Genomic DNA, 18,244 nt, shown 5'->3' with positions numbered 1-18,244 from the left:
GAGGTATCTCAGCAGTGGTACACCAATCTCAAGTTGGAGTACAGTTCGGCACCCGAGGTTGGGATGGAGCTCAGGGATCATAAAGACTGGAGTTCTTTAGTTTGTGTTGCTCCCTTTACCGCTGGCTTCAGTCAATACTCCACACTTCTTTTGATAAACTTAAATCTACCGAAATTAAGAAGTTATTATATTTGGCCTCAGGTCGGTATTCTATCTCAAATGGGGCACAAAACCGCCCGCTGCTCTCGGAGGTGAACAGAGAACGGTCACCAGCAGTACTTGAGGTTTACAAGATTAAAATCTGCCCCGCATTCAGGCTAGTTTATTGGGCACCCCCTTGCATCCTGTGCAAGGCGAAGTGCAAAAGCGTTTTCAGCGCCCAGCAGTGTTTCATCGGTCTCAGGAGTCAAACATTTGACTTAGTTGAGGTTCTAACCTTTAAGAAATTGAAGGTGACACCGTGTTGTTTGTAGTACTTTGTCTTCAAATTAAACCGATCAGCTAAGTCTTTGAGAGAGGAGCCAGTGTTATCCATAGAAGCACTACTGTCACACCCACTTAGATCTGAGTCTTGGGAGGCGTGAGATGCAATGTGACCAGGCGAGATGGCAATGGTATCAGTATCAGAGATGTGTGGATCATTGCGAGAGGATGCGCCTCTTTGCGTTTACGTCTCTGGTGATTCCCCATACTGGCAACAAGCGCCGGCAGAGGGGAGTCGAGGATAAAGGTCCTTTGTAAGACGGTCGGTACGATAGGAGCACCTATTGACACGTCCGTCCCCATATGTGGTCAGAGCACAACAAGGTCTCCATGGTGGCCCGCTCACAAACTCTGTGTATAGAGCAGGCTTATACACGCCTCATTACTGACCCGGAGTACAGCGCATTTGTCGTTTTATGTACCTAAGAAGTTTATGGTGATTCATTACCAGGATCTGATTCATCAGTTTGAATCTACTTAGCACAAGAAAGTTACTGCATTAGCAACAACAGTTGGCTGTGACAAGCTCTTTAATTCTGTTATCAACTGCGAAAAGTATAAAATAAATAAATAATTTTAATGCATTAGTTGTTAATACATTACTATCAAACCCTGGTGTGAGTATTGCCCCCATTTATGTCTTCAGTTGTGAGTTACATCTGATTTGTGATATCATGTCGGCTGCCTCTGCTCTTCTCTCTTGGTGCCCACACAACGTAATGGGATTAGAGTATCTGTTATACAAAAACCAACAGGTAGATTTGTGGCACCTGTGAACAGCGTTCTTCCTTGAGACACTGAAGGACGTGGGGAGTGGGAGGAAGGGACACCTTGTTCCAGCGAGCTGCCTTTTGTAGTACCAGCAGCGCCTCCTCGTATCGTCCCTGCACAGCCAGCCATCTCGGGGACTCATCGATGAACCTGAAGCCAAAAAAACTTGTAAAGACATTATATCGATAGTGTGCCTGAGGCAACGAGGAGTACAGTTTAGGGGACTTGCAAGATAGTGGTGCTGTGAGATTGTCAACTGCTGTTAGTGATATACCAAACTGTCTGTTTTCACGTTTTACATTACGAGTTACAAGTTGGTCTATTCTTGAGATTTATCAAATGGCCAATTTTTCTGGTGAGTGTTCTGACGATTACGACCGGAAAATTTCCCTATCATTATAAGTAAATATATCACGAAATCATAATATGACATTTACGACGATGCGTCATGACTTACAGAAATACGAGAAAGAAGGGGAGGCAGGTGAGGGAGGCGGTGAGCTGCAACATCCTCCAGTCCCTCATGAGGTAAGCGAACCCTCCCCACGTGACTAAACCCAGCGACCACGGCATGGTAATGACTAATCCACCTTGCGACCTTGATGTGGGTTCTAACACCTCCATGACTGAAACGAAAAGGGGGCACGAATATAAAAGTATCCTGAGTGACTTACCCAAGCTGACCACACTTTAGCAGTAACTTTATCAGGGTGACGACACTTTAGCAGTAACTTACCCAGGGTGACGACACTTTAGCAGTAACTTACTCAAGGTGACGACACTTTAGCAGTAACTTAATCAGGGTGACGACACTTTAGCAGTAACTTAATCAGGGTGACGACACTTTAGCAGTAACTTACCCAGGGTGACGACACTTTAGCAGTAACTTACTCAAGGTGACGACACTTTAGCAGTAACTTACTCAGGGTGACGACACTTTTGCAGTAACTTAATCAGGTGACGACACATCAGCAGTAACTTACTCAGGGTGACGACACTTTAGCAGTAACTTACTCAAGGTAACGACACTTTAGCAGTAACTTAATCAGAGTGACGACACTTTTGCAGTAACTTACTCAGGGTGTAGGAAGATTGAGTGAAGCTTGGCTGTAGCATACCCAGCAGGAAGCGAGCAAGCAGCAGTACATGGATGTTATTTGCCCAGCAAGACCCGATGGCCAGAACAGTAAACAATGCACTTCCAATGACGATTAAATTCTTCCTGCCGTGCCTGGTGAAGCGTAAAAAATACATTGGAAAGATATAGAACTGGTGTTTATTAATTCGCAAGCAACATGGCTGTCTATTAATTTAGAACTATTAGCTCAGTCTTCACCCTGGGCAGCCAGCTTTATTAGGTGGGGAGGACTGCTTACTACATAGATGTCATGAGCACCATAGTTCAGTCATGCTTGGAAGGCTGAAAATTAGACGAACACTTACACCTGTTCTTCACTTTTGGATCTAAGACCGCTTTAGGTTAGGTTAGGTTAGGTTAGGTTAGGTTAGGTTAGGTTAGGTTAGGTTAGGTTTGGTTTGGTTTGATTAGGCTAGGCTAGGCTAGATCAGTTCAGTTCAGGTTAAGTTAGGTTAGGTCACATCAGGTCAAGTTAGGTTAGGTCATATCAGGTCAAGTTAGGTTAGGTTAGGTCACATCAGGTCAAGTTACGTTAGGTCGGGTTAAGTTAAGTTTTGTATGAAATTATTCATTGATATGTAAACAGACTGAGAGAATATAACGAAGATAAAAAAAAACAGTAATATTTACTTGTCAGACAATAAGCCGCTTAAGGGAGCACCGAAAAAGACGCCGGCCATATACAGTGCTTGATATAAGGCACGGTAGTAGTCCCGCCCGCACGCCAGCTGAAACTATGGTCCACACACACACACACACACACACGCACGCACGCCCATACACACGCATACACATACATTATCAAAATAATATTTCCCTTATTGATGTCCACAATATTTCATACATTTATTAACATGTAAGCAGTTTACTCGTTCGTTCTACAGGAAACAAAATATTAGTTTTGATAATATTCTTTTAAAATCACAAGACTACGTGTGTGTGTGTGTGTGTGTGTGTGTGTGTGTGTGTGTGTGTTAAAAACATTTCAGTAAATTTCTTCCAGTCAATGATGTAAGGACACTTGAGTGAGTGGACATCATAAGCAATATTCAATGGATCGTTGTTCTTCACAGTGGGATTTAGACCTGGGAGGTGACGGTAGAGGTGAAGGTTGAATTGTCAAAGAGCCACTCAGTACAGGTCTCCTCCAGAACTTCCCCTGAGGTAGTGTTCTCCACCAGGTAGGTACACTCAAACCTGCCGAACATTGCCCAGTGAGCTTGGCATAAAAACTAGACTCAAGTTTCTTTTATAAACTTAAATGAAGATCATCAAAATAAAGACGAAATAATTTCATATTAATTTAATTCTGATATGATGTAAATATAATATTATAAACTTACAGATTATCCACAAAACCTTACAAGAATCTGTTAAGAAAATTTTTATAGTCCAAAAGTAAGACAATGATGTAGAGTTATCAACGGTGACGTGCAATATGAGACACAAAACTTACTTTGTGGTGCTGTTCAAGGTGGCAGTGGTGGGGATGATAATTTGGTCGGAGGTGAGAGCATGGGCAGGTGGGAGACAGGTGTAAGACACTATGGGGGCCAGGAAGGCTCCACCCAAGGCATGGTATGACGGCAACAAATACGCTGCCCAAAAGAACATTTGTAATGTTGGACAAGTTTAATCAAATGGGTATGCAGTTTACGCATTATTTAAGCACACTATATACACTCTGGTTTTATTGCAGTAACAAGTAGCCGAACGCCGTACAGGCAGTGAGCTATCGTGCACAGAAGTCCCTTCCACTAACCAGCCACAATCTGAATATGAATGACCTGAGAATGAATCGGTGAAGCAGCTGAAAGAAGTGCCTTGATGGCCCAGCATAGCCATAGACTGTGTCCTGTGGTTGGTGGTGGGGAACTACCCCGGCATAACGGGGCATTCTACAGCTTGATGTGCATTCTAGTGCGGATCGTTGTTGTGTGGTGTTGAGTGAGGCTCATAGTGTGTTATATAGATTGATTCCCGTAAATGTTGAAGATCTCACTAATGCCGAAAATTCTTAGTTCCCATAAAACAGCTTCTTACAACCTAAGGATATATTATTAAAACTAGCTGTGGGAGGAGAACTTACAGTACGAGAGTGTCACCATGTAGAATATATTCCACCTGCCCGTTCCAAGATGGGTGAGCAGCTCGTCGAATTTTTTACCCATTGTGCTGCTTCAAACAAATCCTGGTGATGATAAAGTTATTACATTAGATTGAAACTGAAGGAACCATAAACTCATTTCTCATATTTTCGTGACCCCTCCTATTTATTGCCACACTCCCCTTGCCCACTCACAACCACAGTCCTCCCGGTCACTCCCAAACAGTCCCCCTGATCATGGTCACTCTTCACGGCTAAGGTCTCTTATGAACAGAATGTGAAGTTCGAAATGCTACACATCTCTATCCCTCCATCCCTCTTCCTCCCTCCATCCCTCTTCCTCCCTCCATCCCTCTTCCTCCCTCCATTCCTTCACATGTAGGCTAAATGATGTATTTGGGAGGTTAATCATGTGTATTATTGGGTGTCCCATCGTGGTCGTGCTTTTTTTTTTTTTTTTTTTCGGTTTTGAGCAACGTACATGTCTGGATTCGGTTATGGCTGGGTGTTCGCTGAGGCCAATTTCTCATACCTCACTCCTAACTTGTTATTGTTATGTGTGCCAACAATTTTATGATTAAAATTTTGTCATGCAGGTGTATGTCATGTAAAAATTCGTAAAAATTATCGGAGTGTTGTGGTGGTGGAATACCTAAGTCCAATCACCCAGCCTTACCTCAACCCTGACTTCGGCGAACACCCAGTAATCATATTTTGTCTTTCCGCCACATCAACATATACTCACGCACGCTCGTAAACAAAGACATAACACACTCATACATATATACAGTATTAACGAATCCTTGGGCCGGGTGTTGATTAAAACTCCGGGCATAAGACCTTTCAAGCATGTCAAGAGGAGGAGTCGAAAGATACAGTTGGTCCTCTAAACTTCAAAAGGATCAAAACAACCTGGCTCGGGAAGACAGCAGATGTCCTCAAATATAAATAAATACTGTACATGAGTGTTCACGTAAGATACACTGGATAACGTGCCAGTTGCCCCAACTTTGTCCTACAATGCTGTTCAAAATTTTGGTGTTGCATATTGACACCAAAAATACCCACGTGCAATTTTTTGAAGATTCATGCATATTTGAGTGAGCACCAGCAATTTGAAAAATAGCGATTTTGCTTATACGTCATACGCGCCTATATATGAGATTACATAACCATCATAAGGGATATTAACACAAATCATTTGCCTGTCTTAATTAAAAGCTGTTATCACTAACACAAAAAAGTTAATCGTTCTTATTCTCTCATGGTACATTAAGGGGTTTTATCATAGATTCACAAGGTATTATTTCTCTAGAGCAAGAAACCATGATTTCTGTTGGGAACAGATGATCGTTTGCGCTGATTAGGAACGCGGAGTCTGTCATTTTCAACTACTTGAAGGACTTCTTGAAAGCACTCCTCATCCCTGGCAACATTAAGAAAGTCATGGCAAAGTTTTACACCACGCTCTGCAGCCCCATTGACGACCTGAAGCTTGTCCACAACCTGTTTCATGTTCAGGTAGTCGTCATGATCCGCCCATTCACTGGCTGGACTGTGGAGAAACTGATAGGCATGCCTAAAATGGTGAAGAACCGGCTTGAGTCAGGCCCAATTTGGTCCACCTGGGCAGTGCCACTTTCTGGGACAGGGGAAGATATGGCTTTCCATAGCCCCATGATTGAGCCCCACTCTTAGTAACTTCAGTGCCTTCATGGCAAAGAAGGGCCTTCTCATCTCCTCTTTTTGTCCTTTCTTGTACTTGGGACGAGAACAAAGCCAGTGGGGCCAACTCCTCAGTTAGGTGCCAAGTGTGCTACCGAGTGCCACACGTGCTTTGTCAACTATTGTGGCGTCATATGGCAAATTCAGCCAAGGTTTCCACCAAATTCAAGTCATTCAGTGGTGCACTTGCTGGAACAGGGCAAACAATCCATCATGGGACATAAACAGCGACTGTGAACACACCAAACCGTTCTAACTTGCTGATTTGACTTTGTCACAACCTCGGCTTTGGGAAACTGCTCTTGATCTGGCCTGACAAAAGAACAATCTTGAGGGTATAGAGCAGTTTAGCCATCCACCTTGCTTTGTGAAGTGCGCCGGGGTAGACCATCGTGGAGTTCACTGGCTCGGATCCCTTAGCTACAAGCAGCAGCACAGCTCTACCAGCTCCTTGTAGTCGCCACGTGTAAATGGTTGGGCAGAGATTCACGGAAGAAGTCAGCCATCTCCTGCTGGCGCTCCTCAAACACCCAGGCATTGCGGGTAGTAGTAGTATTTTTTCATTGTACGCCAGTTGAGAGAAATGAGTATTGAACCTAGAAATGCAATTATTGGATCATTGTATTTGGTACTAATTTATAATATTGTTTTAGGGGTATTAAGATGGATATGATCGATCATTTGCTTGGTGTTAGTATATCTTATAAGTCTAATAAAAAGAAATTCCACTAAATTTGCTCATTAGATAATAATATTCCTTGTTATTTTAAAGCCGACGGTGCTAGCTCAAACATGCACCGATCTCCAAGAAAATTTACAGGGTGTTTCCTAGATAAATACACAACACTAAAATTTGAACAGCAATGTAGGACCTTTTTTTTTGAGGCAACGGTCACACCTAGCCAGTACCTGGGAGAAAGATTACCCAAAACAAAATTGCCAGGAATCGTCGGGACACAGACCAAGGTGATAAAGGAGGTGGGAGAGGAGACGTTTTTTCTACTCATACCAGAAATAAAAAAAAGCCAAGGAATTTGGAAATCAGCCCACGTTACCTCTATAAATAAGAGGCATAGAATAAATGTAGTTAATCATTTGTGGCATGGATTAATTCACAGCACGATCCGACAACACCAGACTCGTGTCACCCTATCATGAAAATGTCCACCAAATAGTAAACAACCACCTACATGTTGTTTATTTTATTTCCTAATTTGCTGGAGAAGTTGGCTTTATCGTCGGAATTGTCCTGTGTGTGTGTGTGTGTGTGTGTGTGTGTGTGTGTGTGTGTGTGTGTGTGTGTGTGTGTGTGTGTGTGTGTGTGTGTGTGTGTGTGTGTGTGTGTGTGTGTGTGTGTGTGTGTGTGTGTGTGTGTGTGTGTGTGTGTGTGTGTGTGTGTGTGTGTGTGTGTGTGTGTGTGTGTGTGTGTGTGTGTGTGTGTGTGTGTGTGTGTGTGTGTGTGTGTGTGTGTGTGTGTGTGTGTGTGTGTGTGTGTGTGTGTGTGTGTGTGTGTGTGTGTGTGTGTGTGTGTGTGTGTGTGTGTGTGTGTGTGTGTGTGTGTGTGTGTGTGTGTGTGTGTGTGTGTGTGTGTGTGTGTGTGTGTGTGTGTGTGTGTGTGTGTGTGTGTGTGTGTGTGTGTGTGTGTGTGTGTGTGTGTGTGTGTGTGTGTGTGTGTGTGTGTGTGTGTTTTGTAATGGTCAGCATGCTCGCCTTGCAAGCGAGTGGACCCGGGTCCGATCCCCGGGCAGGGTCAAACTATGGGCAAGTTTCTTTCCGCCTTTTGCCTTTGTCTACCCAACAGTAATCGGGAACCTGGATTTTAATCGATTTGCGATTCGTGTTCCGGGGTAATAGTTAGCCATTGCAGTTGGCGAGTTGTCCGGTCTTCTCGGACTGTTGCTTGACACTGGGTCATGCAACTCGTTAACTTAAGGTGTGGTTGTTGTGTTGGCGATATCTTGTATACCTTAAACAAATTCACGCCTAGGTGGCCCTAGGTCCTGCCATCGTCGATACACGAGGTGCAACCATTATTGTTATTATTATTACCTATGTGGGGAGCATGCTCACCTGAAATCATCTTCCAGTCAGGTGTAACTTGTTATTACAAAACACCTGGGGGAGAGGGGATATTGTTTTTTTACTACACAGCCGGGAATTCGAAGTCGTGTTGCTGCATCCACTCTCTCTAGGATACACTATCGGGGAAGTGTTGCATCAAGAATCAGTCGTACACTGGTTTAATTTGGTTTTGCACCGGTGACAGTCAACACGTAATTATTGTAATATCATCCGCACAGTGTGGTTTATGTATAGAGGGAGGAGGTCATGCATGTGTGTAGGGGCGCGGGGGGTTATCATGTGTGTAGGGGCGCGGGGGGTTATCATGTGTGTAGGGGCGCGGGGGGTTATCCTTGTGCCCTCAACTCTCCTGACTGGACACCCACACCCATTAAGGTCATCCCCCCTACCAAAAAAAATCAAAAGTACTGACACAATCCTTCTGGATACTGACACGAGTAGGTGTCCTGAGAGAAGAACCTCCCTTGAGGCAAAAGAAACTGTCCAGATATTATTGACATGGCTGCCATAAGTGAGTCTTGGCTCCCAGACAATTCAAACAGAACAGAAATCCGGTTAAAATCAGCTGTACCTTCTTCTGGGAGGGTCAGACCGCTATAGTGCAAAATCGCAGTTACGTACATGGCTTTATCATTCGACACTCCATCTTGCACAGACTGAAATGCCTGATGAGGTGAACGAGCTCCCCAAAAAAAATTTAAGTCCTTCTCTGTGACTCGCATCAAACTTCCAATAAAAGTTGGCTAAACAAATATTGCTAAAATTCTTATTCATTTTACACAAAATTAAATATACATCACGTTTACACTCACGAAAATTAAAAATAACAATATAAGATGCACACAGATGGTGCCAGTACTTACGGACCTCGAAATGTTACATCAACTAGTAGTCCTTGGGTATCCAGAGTGAGAATGACCACTGACCAGAGACTGACTTGGATGACTGCCAAATATGAGGTAACTCTACGCTTGCGTCGATCAGGGAACACTGAAGCACCATTTTTTAACCAGGATTTACCCACCCGGGCACAGCTCACTGAACCGCATCTGGGCCTTGAGGGGCGAAATAATAATAATAATAATAATAAATAAATAAAAAAGTTATAAAAAAAATCAAGAGTGAGAAACAATAAACAATATGTAGTGTATGTTGTAAGAGAAACAATTGAGACCCTGCAATCGTGTAGTCACATTTTTTGTGATGCCGTATGACAATAAGGTTACCATTAAACACACTATGATCCAACCTATATATTATATTTACAATAAATAATAAATTACTGAAAACAATGATTACAAAAATCTTAAATAATTTCAAAACCCTCTGATAAATAACAGATATGAAAAACTGTTAATTAAATGTGAATCTATTCCATCACTTGTGTGTGGTTGTACGTGAATTGTAAACACACACTTAAGAGGAGGAGGTTTTCTATATCGGGTGATTTCTTCACTTTATTTCTTAATTCTCTCTTTAACTTCACAAGGTTGTTCTTTCTTCTTTCTTTTCTACTAGCTTCTCTATTTTCTGTTCTGTTACTTTTCTTTTATCAAGCTAGTTATATTCTGACCTAGGACTTCCCTGGGAACCCCTTGTTATGTTACAATCTTAAATACTCACGGTAGCTTCCAGCACCTAGGTTTTTATCTAAGAACTTACTGTATAATATAAAATTAATCACTGACAGCATTGCTGGGGTTATACAGGGTGGTATGAATGCATTTATCCCATCTTCTACCAAAACTTTTACTTTACAATCATGGTTTGATCGCTCCTGTTCTCTTGCATGTAGGGCAATATCAGGCTATGAAACTATCTCCTTCTATTACCCACTCCTCTTTCATTACTTCTGGGAATCGTTGTAAGTCTATTCTTCGTAGGGCCAAGCGGAATTTCATAAAAAGAAAGACCACTGTGTTGACTAACTCTTCTAATAGTAAATCCCTCTGGTCCTTAACCAAAAACATCTGTAACAACTTTTGCACTCCCTCTTTTCCTCCTCTCTTCCGACCTGATAACTCTATAGCCAACTCTGCCCCTGATGAAGCCATTCTCTTTGGCTTCTTATTCTCCTCGAATTCCACCTTAGATGATTCCGACTCTATCCTTCCTACTCCTCCTATTGAACCTATGCACTTTCCTACCACTCATGGGGTTGCTGGTTATCCGGGTTGAATATAAGGCGCATGGACCGACGCTCTGGGCGCGTGCGTACCTATTTTGGTGAGAAGCTGGGCGTCACTAAGCTGCGATGCCTCGCATCTTTCACTAAACTAGGCCTACAGTTTCCAATCTTTAATTTTCACTTTGATATTATTCTTGTTCTCACATATACATTTTCCTATCTATTGTGACCTTATTCCTTATAATTATATATCTTAATCCTAAATTACATACTAAAGTAAGGGTCTGGTTTGCTGGTTCAACTCGGCACTGTAGGAATTCGTGGTATAATGTGTCTAGCACTCAGGATGGATGGAAACTCTAAGGTGGTTTTCTTGTATAATACATAAAGTTATATGATAGACAGTCTGGTGCTGGGGAATTGCCGTGTGTGAGGCTGCTCAGCTCAGAGAGCGTTACATTGAGTAGCGTGTTGAAGAGGTAGATGTGCAGGAGCTTCGTTAGAAGATGTTGCCTGTTGCTCTGGCCTCCTGGTTGAATGAATGCTGACAGCGTGGAGCTTTACTGGAGGGAGGTGTTGCTTGTTCAGAAAGAAGACCAGAATGAGAGCTGGTTGGTGAGGAAGCTCAGAGGACGCTGGTGGGTGCCATGCTCGCTGGCGGGAGCGAGGACCGCCAGCAGGCAGGTGGAGGCGAGGGCCGCCCGGGCAGCAGCGGAGGAGGAGGTGTTGCGTGTTGCTGAAGAGGTAGAATGAATCTCAATGGAGATGACTTATATACCTTGTACCAGGTCCTCTATGTGTCATGTTGGGAAAAACCGAAAGTCGCCGGTCTCTAGTTCGTTGCTGGGTTACCGTAACATCTGGTGTCGCGTTGGAATGCGGATCGCGGTTAATAGAGGAGAGATCCACTAATACTCCCCCTTCCCTCCAGGCGGTGTAGGAGACTTGTTGTCTGTAGAGTTGCTTAGCATGTAAGAGGCAGACCGGGCGGTGCATACCTCATGTGGGGAACAACGACGATGGCGAATGAGCCGATCGCTGAAACTCACAACTGTCTGAATACACACTATCTGGAAGGGAGAAAAAAAGGAATGTGGAGGCGTGAATGTTGTGCTTCCCTCACGGCAGGGCTGGGGTCGTCAGATGCGCCTGCTGGAGTGTGTGGAGCCTGGGTCAGGAGCAGGGGCTGCGTCAGCAGCCAGTTAGGGCTCGTAGCAGCAGCTGGGTCCATGACAGCAGCAGGGTGCAGGACATTAGCAGGGGTACCTGAGGGAGAAAGAGGGTGTGGAGGCGATGAATGTTGTGCTTCCCTCATGACAGGTACAGGGTCGTCAGATGCGCCTGCTGGGTGTGGGCCGTGCGGGGTGAGGCTGCGTCATGAAAGCGGATTAGGGCTCGTGACAGCAGCTGGGTCCATGACACCAGCAGGGTGCAAGACGATAGCAAGGGTACCTGAGGAGAAAGGGGTGTGGAGGCGGTGAATGTTGTGCTTCCCTCACGGCAGGGGGGTTACTGCTGGGCCGGGGTCGGCGTCAGGAGCCAGGACAGGTGTGCTGGGGTCGTCAGGATGTGGTGCTTGGGGCAGGAAAGGAGCTGGTGTCTGCTTAGAGTAACAGAGCACAACTGTGGATAAGCCAGTCTTCCAAAATAACCTTGAAGACTGGGGCGTGATCAGTGTATCCTCCATCACCTGTGTGAGTGCTAATCTCGAGAGTCACCATTTGTAGGAATTCGTGGTATAATGTGTCTAGCACTCAGGATGGATGGAAACTCTATTTTCTTGTAGCCTAAGTTATATGATGATAGACAGTCTGGTGCTGGAGGGTGCCGTGTGGTGAAAAACTGCTCAGTAGAGACGTTGGTGATGAAAGCGTGTTGAAGAGAGAGTAGATGTGCAGGAGCTTCGTTAGAGAAGATGTTTACCTGTTGCTGGCCTCCTGGTTGAATGAATGCTGACAGCGTGGAGCTTGCTGGAGGAGGTGTTGCTTGTTCAAGAAGAGACCAGAATGAGAGCTGGTTGGTGCAGGAAGCTCCAGAAGGACAGCTGGTGGGTCGCCATGCTCGCTGGCGGGAGGCGAGACCGCCAGGCAGGTGGAGGAGAGGCGAGGGCACGCCAGGCAGCGTGGAGGAGGAGGTGTTGCGCGTGTTGTTGTAGAGAGGCTAGGAATGAATCTCAATGGAGGGCAAACATATACCCAGCAGCGCCAGGGGTCTCTATAGTCATGTTGGAAGCCGAGAAAGTCGCCGGTCTCTAGTTCCGTTGCTAGGTTACCGTAACATCTGGTGTCGCATTGGAGTCATGATTGCAGTTGTAAGGGAAAGTCCACTACAGCACGCACCTTAGCCCGGGCGTCAGAGCCACCCAACAAAAGCCTAGAGGTCGTATTTTCATGGCGTGGGTATACAAGATATTCTCTTTGAAGTATAGTTTCTGGATCACTTCCACTACTTCACATAGGTCTGATACATTTATCTTTTTTTCCAGATCATTGTTCTTTTATATTTGCATCTGATACCTGCGGTAGCTATGTTCACTAATCGTTCACAGACTTAAATAGTATGACCTTCAGACACGATCTACATTTATCCTTTATAGTACACTAGTCCGTATCAATTGGGGCTTCCCAATCATCCTATAGATACCTTGGATTCTCCTTAATGCTATAAGTATATACATACACTTAATGTTACATGACCGTACCTTGGTACAATTCGTCTAAAACATACAGTAGGTGAGTTATCCTTTACCAAAGTTTCCCGTTTTCTGTGACTCTACAAGCGCGGTGGATTTGAATGTTATGTAGCGTAATATGAATTGAAGAGATATTAAGGATGACAATGATGTGCGCAGTACAACATGAACCATGCGGCAGTCGACAAAGTTGAGAACAAAAAAACATAAATTCAAAGCATGGGTTAGGTCAAACGATAAGCAGGACAGAAGGATATATGCAAGATCCAGGAACTAAGCAAAGTCTGAGTGTAGGAGGACAGAAAAGGAGTTCCAGAGGCTGATTGCAAGTGAGGTCAAATCAAAACCAAAGGCATTTTACCGTTATGCAAAATCGAAATTAAAACTCGAGTAGGAGTAACGGACCTCAGGCTTGAAGATGGTAGTTACACAGATTCTGACCAGGACAAAGCAGAGGCATTGAACAGTTTCTTTTCCTCGGTGTTCACAAGAGAGGATGCGAACAAACTTCCTGCGTTTGAGGACAGACGGTTCGACACAGCACTGACCCACATTGTACAGTATACACAGAAGAGGTTATACAAAATAAATTGTCAAAGCTAAAGGTTCATAAGAGTCCCAGCCCTGACATGGTGAATCCCAGAGTGCTAAGAGAGTTGTGCAATGAGCTTGCCGAGCTTCTGAAGATCCTATTCTGTAAACTTGTCAGAGAGTGTTGTGACGGCGAGTGTGAACTCTTTCAAGACCAGACTTGACCAACACTGGAGCAGGTTCAGGTATGTTCAGGAGCCGGTGCATGCCCAGTACTTGCCAACAGTGCGTAACAGAAACAAACCGATCAGTGGTGAAGAGGATAAAAGTAAAAGTAAAAAAGTATTACTCTCCACACTTGGGGATATATGTAACTCTGGCCCACACACAGTTACCCCGATTCCACGAGTCAGTGATAAAACAAGGACTAGTCGTCTGCTCTCAAGTTATCTTACTACTTTTACTAACACTTAATAGTGTAGTGGAATCCTCCCCCACAAACGCCGTTTGTCGCTGACTAGCCGACCCTCGAATTCTCCAGCCTGCGCCTCCCTCGTGGTCAAGGTCAGCAACCAGCGCCGCCTACATAACGGAGGTCAACTATCAAGCCACGCCTACCTCCGCTATATAAGACCTCACCTCGTGGTGACCTCTCTCTTTCTACCTACAGCCACCAGCAAGCAACACCTCCTCCTCCGCTCCTGCCTGGTGGCCCTCGCTTCCTCGCGACTATGCCGCCCTACAAGCTGCGTGTTCTCCTCTGAGCACCTCACCAACCAGTTCTCTCTACATCACGCTACCACGCTGCCACCCCCCAGCACCAAGCTGCATTGTACATCCAATACAATATGTATACAGAGAACACATTGTGAGTTTCCTTTCTCCATCCCATCCTGAGTGTGAACCAATATCTCGTACCCCACAATAGCACTTCTTAAATACTCGTCACAAGATTGTTCGTGTACAGTAATCATTATTACTAAACACTTGGGGGGTAAAGGTTACTCTGGCCCACACACAGTTATATTACGACTCCACTCATCAGTGTATAACCTTGCCTCTCGTTACGTAACAATTTCATACATTTTTAGACTCTTCAAATCACAGGATACATCGGTATTCATTTACCAGGTGTAAATCAGATTCCCGGAGACAGCAATTTCGGATACATACAAGACGTTACCACCACCAAGAACACCATGTGTTTTGTATACAAACAAAAGCTAAGCATAGACACTCCGTGATGTGGTGGCTGGGTTCCGCCTCGTCCTTGGGTTTAAGCCATACCTCCCAGACATAACCGCATTCCTGTAGGCTCATCACTCATGTCGGTTCCATGAATTCAAGATTTAATCCTGACGAATTAAAGACCTCTGCAGTGGAATTCTCCCCTACAAACGCTGTTTGTCGCTGCCTAGCCGACCCCACCAATTCCCCAGTGTATGCCTCATGGTCTAGGTCAACCAGCGCCGCCATACACCACGGAGCGGGGGTCAACTGCTAAGCCACGCCTACCCCGCCTATTTAAGACCTGACCTCGTGGTGATCTCCCTCTTTCTACCTACAGCCGCAGCCAGCAACACCTCCTCCTCCGCCGCTGCCTGCCCTCGCTTCCTCCTCCGCCTGCCTGGGTCCTCTCTCCATGCAGCATAGCGACCCACAAGCTGTCCTTCTCTGAGCGTCCTCACCAACCAGCCTTCTACATCACGCTTGTAACCATGCTGCCTTCCCAGCACCAAGCTGCATTGTACATCCAATACAACATGTATATAGAGAGCACATTGTGAGTTTCCTATCTCCATCCCATCCTGAGTGTGAACCAAACAATCTCATACCCCACACCTCCTTCATAAGACATCCTCTTGGCTACACGCCTCCCGGCAACTCCAGCAACCCACACAGTGCCTGGATGATGAGTGATGTGTTCAGAGTGAATAAAATAGAATCAAAACATGATTGTCACAAAATAACTCTTTCATAGGGAAACAGATGACACACAAACAGAATTACGTTAACACACAAGACTTCAATTACGTTAACAGGAACACCGACATATTTAACACAATTCAACTTAGTCAAATTCACTTAATATGATGATGAGACACAGTAACATAACTGGATGACCGAGAATGTGTTCAGACCGAACGATTCAATCTCCTCACTCCCTTTTTATGCCCCCGAGATATTAGTTAGGAATTTTGCAGACATATTTATCGGTCTCATTTACTGTACACATTGACTTAAGAAAATTAGGCTATGAGCTTATATTAATTTTCTAAGACTAACATTTATAATCCAATCAGTGTTTGAGCTTTGCAATGCAAGAATTCAATTGATGTCAAGTGCCCAGGTTGGCAATCAAATTGTGGGCAGAGCTTCTGACCACAATATCCGTTTTGTCCACGGGTATAAGTTACATTTCAAAGTTTTCTTCAGTCGACAAGTTTTGCTGACAAGATTAATGAGAATCTTAAATACAAAACTGAAATAATTTAAATACTCCCATGAGACTCTCTGAGGTCTGTATATCAAGGAAATCCAACTTCAGTTGTGAATGGTCATCTCATAGCTTCATACAAAACATAAACTGATTCCAGATGGTGGCTGGACATTCAAAACACATCGTCTTAACACAAATTACTCTACACGCAAAGGTTGATGAAGCTTTCAACATATACTCAATACCTCTTGAATGCTTTATCTCAGTGTAGGTATATCTGACTTATGGCTACTCATAAAGGTTATAGCATAACTTTTAATTTACATTACAGAAGTGTACTTCAGGACTTTGAGAAAACGGATGGCACCTCTCACTAGGGAAAACAAGTCTCTTCCTAGGAGTAATTCATGAGTTTCACACATGTTTTGCACACACACACATTCTTTATCTAGAAAGTTCTCTCTCATAATTGTTAAATGATGTTAAACTAGTGTCATTACTAACCATGTTACACAAAGGCTTCGGTTGCAGTATCTTGAGATACTGCATTCAGTGGATTAGAAATGAAGGCTCAAAGACTATAGCATTGCAATCCTACATAAGAATGTGGTGGTACCTGAGTTAGCTTCAACCAAGGCTGGAATATCAACAAATGTAGCATTTATTTTCTTTATGCTGTAAACATATATTACTCACCGGTTTTATAATTCTTTCAATATTACATTGACAGTACTATGACCTATAAGTTCTGGTAAGAGGATGTATGTATGTACTGTACAAAATTATTTCTTTAAAAATCACCACAAATCATTCTTACTAATTTCAGTACAAAAAAGACCTGTCACCGCTTCATCAGGGACACATTTTTATCAATATACAGTGAAAAAGAGTAATTATAGATTGAAATTAGTCAATATTAAACAAAATAAGCATTAACAACAGCTGATGTTCGGCTGTTAGAATAATAATAACTCATACTGTACAATGCACTTCCCAGTAAATCATTCATTACTACAGTTTCTATAATTATTTAATGCAATCTTACAATAATATCTTGTATAATCATTTAATGCATTCTTGCAATAATTACATGTTTATTGTTTAAAGATCCTACAATCAGTAAAAATGTGTGTAGAGTACAGGGGGGTACCCAGATTATGAATGTGTTCCGTTTGTAAGTCGGATCTGTGCGTAAATCAGAACACATATATGCATACCGTACTTACAAAACAATGTTTCAAATCCCACTATATCATAGCCTAAGTTCTTATATACATCTAAAATCACATAATTTAAGACAAAAGAAGAAATAGAATGACAATATACAGTAAAGTAAAAATTAGTCATTGTCGTATATAAAATACAGTACAGTGGTCCCTCGGTTAACGAACTCAATCCGTTCCAGCAGGTTGTTAAACTGAAAAGTTCGTTAACCGAAACCATTGTTTCAATGGGTTTTTGGGTAATTGGTTCCAGCTCACCGAAAATTTCCTAAATTCAACAAAAATGGTAGAAAAGTTCACTTACTTTGAGGTGTGTATGCAGAAGGCTCCTTGATGATGATGATGATGGGAATTAGAATGTGAGGAGAAGGAAGAAGAGAAGGCATTGAGGTGGAAGAGAAGTCACCCCATGGCACCATTTCACCCATAAAATTTTAGTTCTCTTGGTGTATTTCAAGATTATTTTCTTTAAATCAACACTGCACTGCATTATATATTGTCAATATGTAAAATATATTTCAAATGACCAATAATTTGCTTGGAAACAGAAAAAATGCATTTAGTTGAAGAGTCTCAAGCAAGATGTTACCTCCACTGAAAACAGAGATGCGCCTGTCTGGTGTGTTAACAGGCTGGATGGCATGAAACTAGTTTCTTTCCTTCAATTATGCTCAATAATTGTTAAAATGACTAAAAAGTTAAACTTTTTAAAATTATTGAATAGTATAAACTTCTTGATATTTACTAAAATAGTAAGAATTTAAGCCCTAAAACCGATTACTGTATTGGCGGACTGATACTAAAGCTGGTTGCCCGGCCAGTGTGAAAACATGTTGAGGTCGGTTCGTAAGAAATTCGTTAACCGAATTGAAGATTCTTATGGAAGGCAGTTCATTAACCGAAATTTCGTTAACCGAGGCGTTC

At 43.3% G+C, this 18,244-nt stretch overlaps 1 protein-coding gene across 1 annotated transcript; it reads right to left on the bottom strand.

The window, feature by feature from the left end:
* Positions 1-960: 960 nt before the first annotated feature.
* LOC121877655 (organic cation transporter-like protein) lies at positions 961-9,280 on the bottom strand. The gene is made up of 9 exons (XM_042383464.1): positions 9,174-9,280; positions 4,482-4,583; positions 3,849-3,990; positions 3,478-3,589; positions 3,023-3,126; positions 2,331-2,485; positions 1,712-1,880; positions 1,254-1,404; positions 961-1,029 (listed from the first exon to the last, which is right to left on the bottom strand). The coding sequence occupies exons 2-9, from the start codon at positions 4,561-4,563 to the stop codon at positions 961-963; spliced, it is 984 nt and encodes a 327-aa protein (XP_042239398.1). The 5' UTR covers positions 4,564-4,583; positions 9,174-9,280.
* Positions 9,281-18,244: the final 8,964 nt, after the last annotated feature.

The sequence above is a fragment of the Homarus americanus genome, unplaced genomic scaffold (genome assembly GCF_018991925.1).
Source record: "Homarus americanus isolate GMGI-L3 unplaced genomic scaffold, GMGI_Hamer_2.0 scaffold13550, whole genome shotgun sequence".
NCBI lineage: Eukaryota > Metazoa > Arthropoda > Malacostraca > Decapoda > Nephropidae > Homarus > Homarus americanus.
Note: the sequence above shows the minus strand (reverse complement) of the source record. Positions and strands in the feature narration are given on the sequence as shown.

What these genes read in the sequence shown, in the direction of transcription:
- LOC121877655 (XM_042383464.1), bottom strand. Translation starts at nt 4,563, where the DNA reads ATGGGTAAAAAATTCGACGAGCTGCTCACCCATCTTGGAACGGGCAGG. An exon ending in CATGGTGACACTCTCGTACT is followed by an intron (nt 3,991 to 4,481) that starts GTAAGTTCTCCT and finishes TCTTTTGGGCAG; the next exon opens with CGTATTTGTTGCCGTCATAC. An exon ending in AGGAAGAACGCTGTTCACAG is followed by an intron (nt 1,030 to 1,253) that starts GTGCCACAAATC and finishes TACTTTTCGCAG; the next exon opens with TTGATAACAGAATTAAAGAG.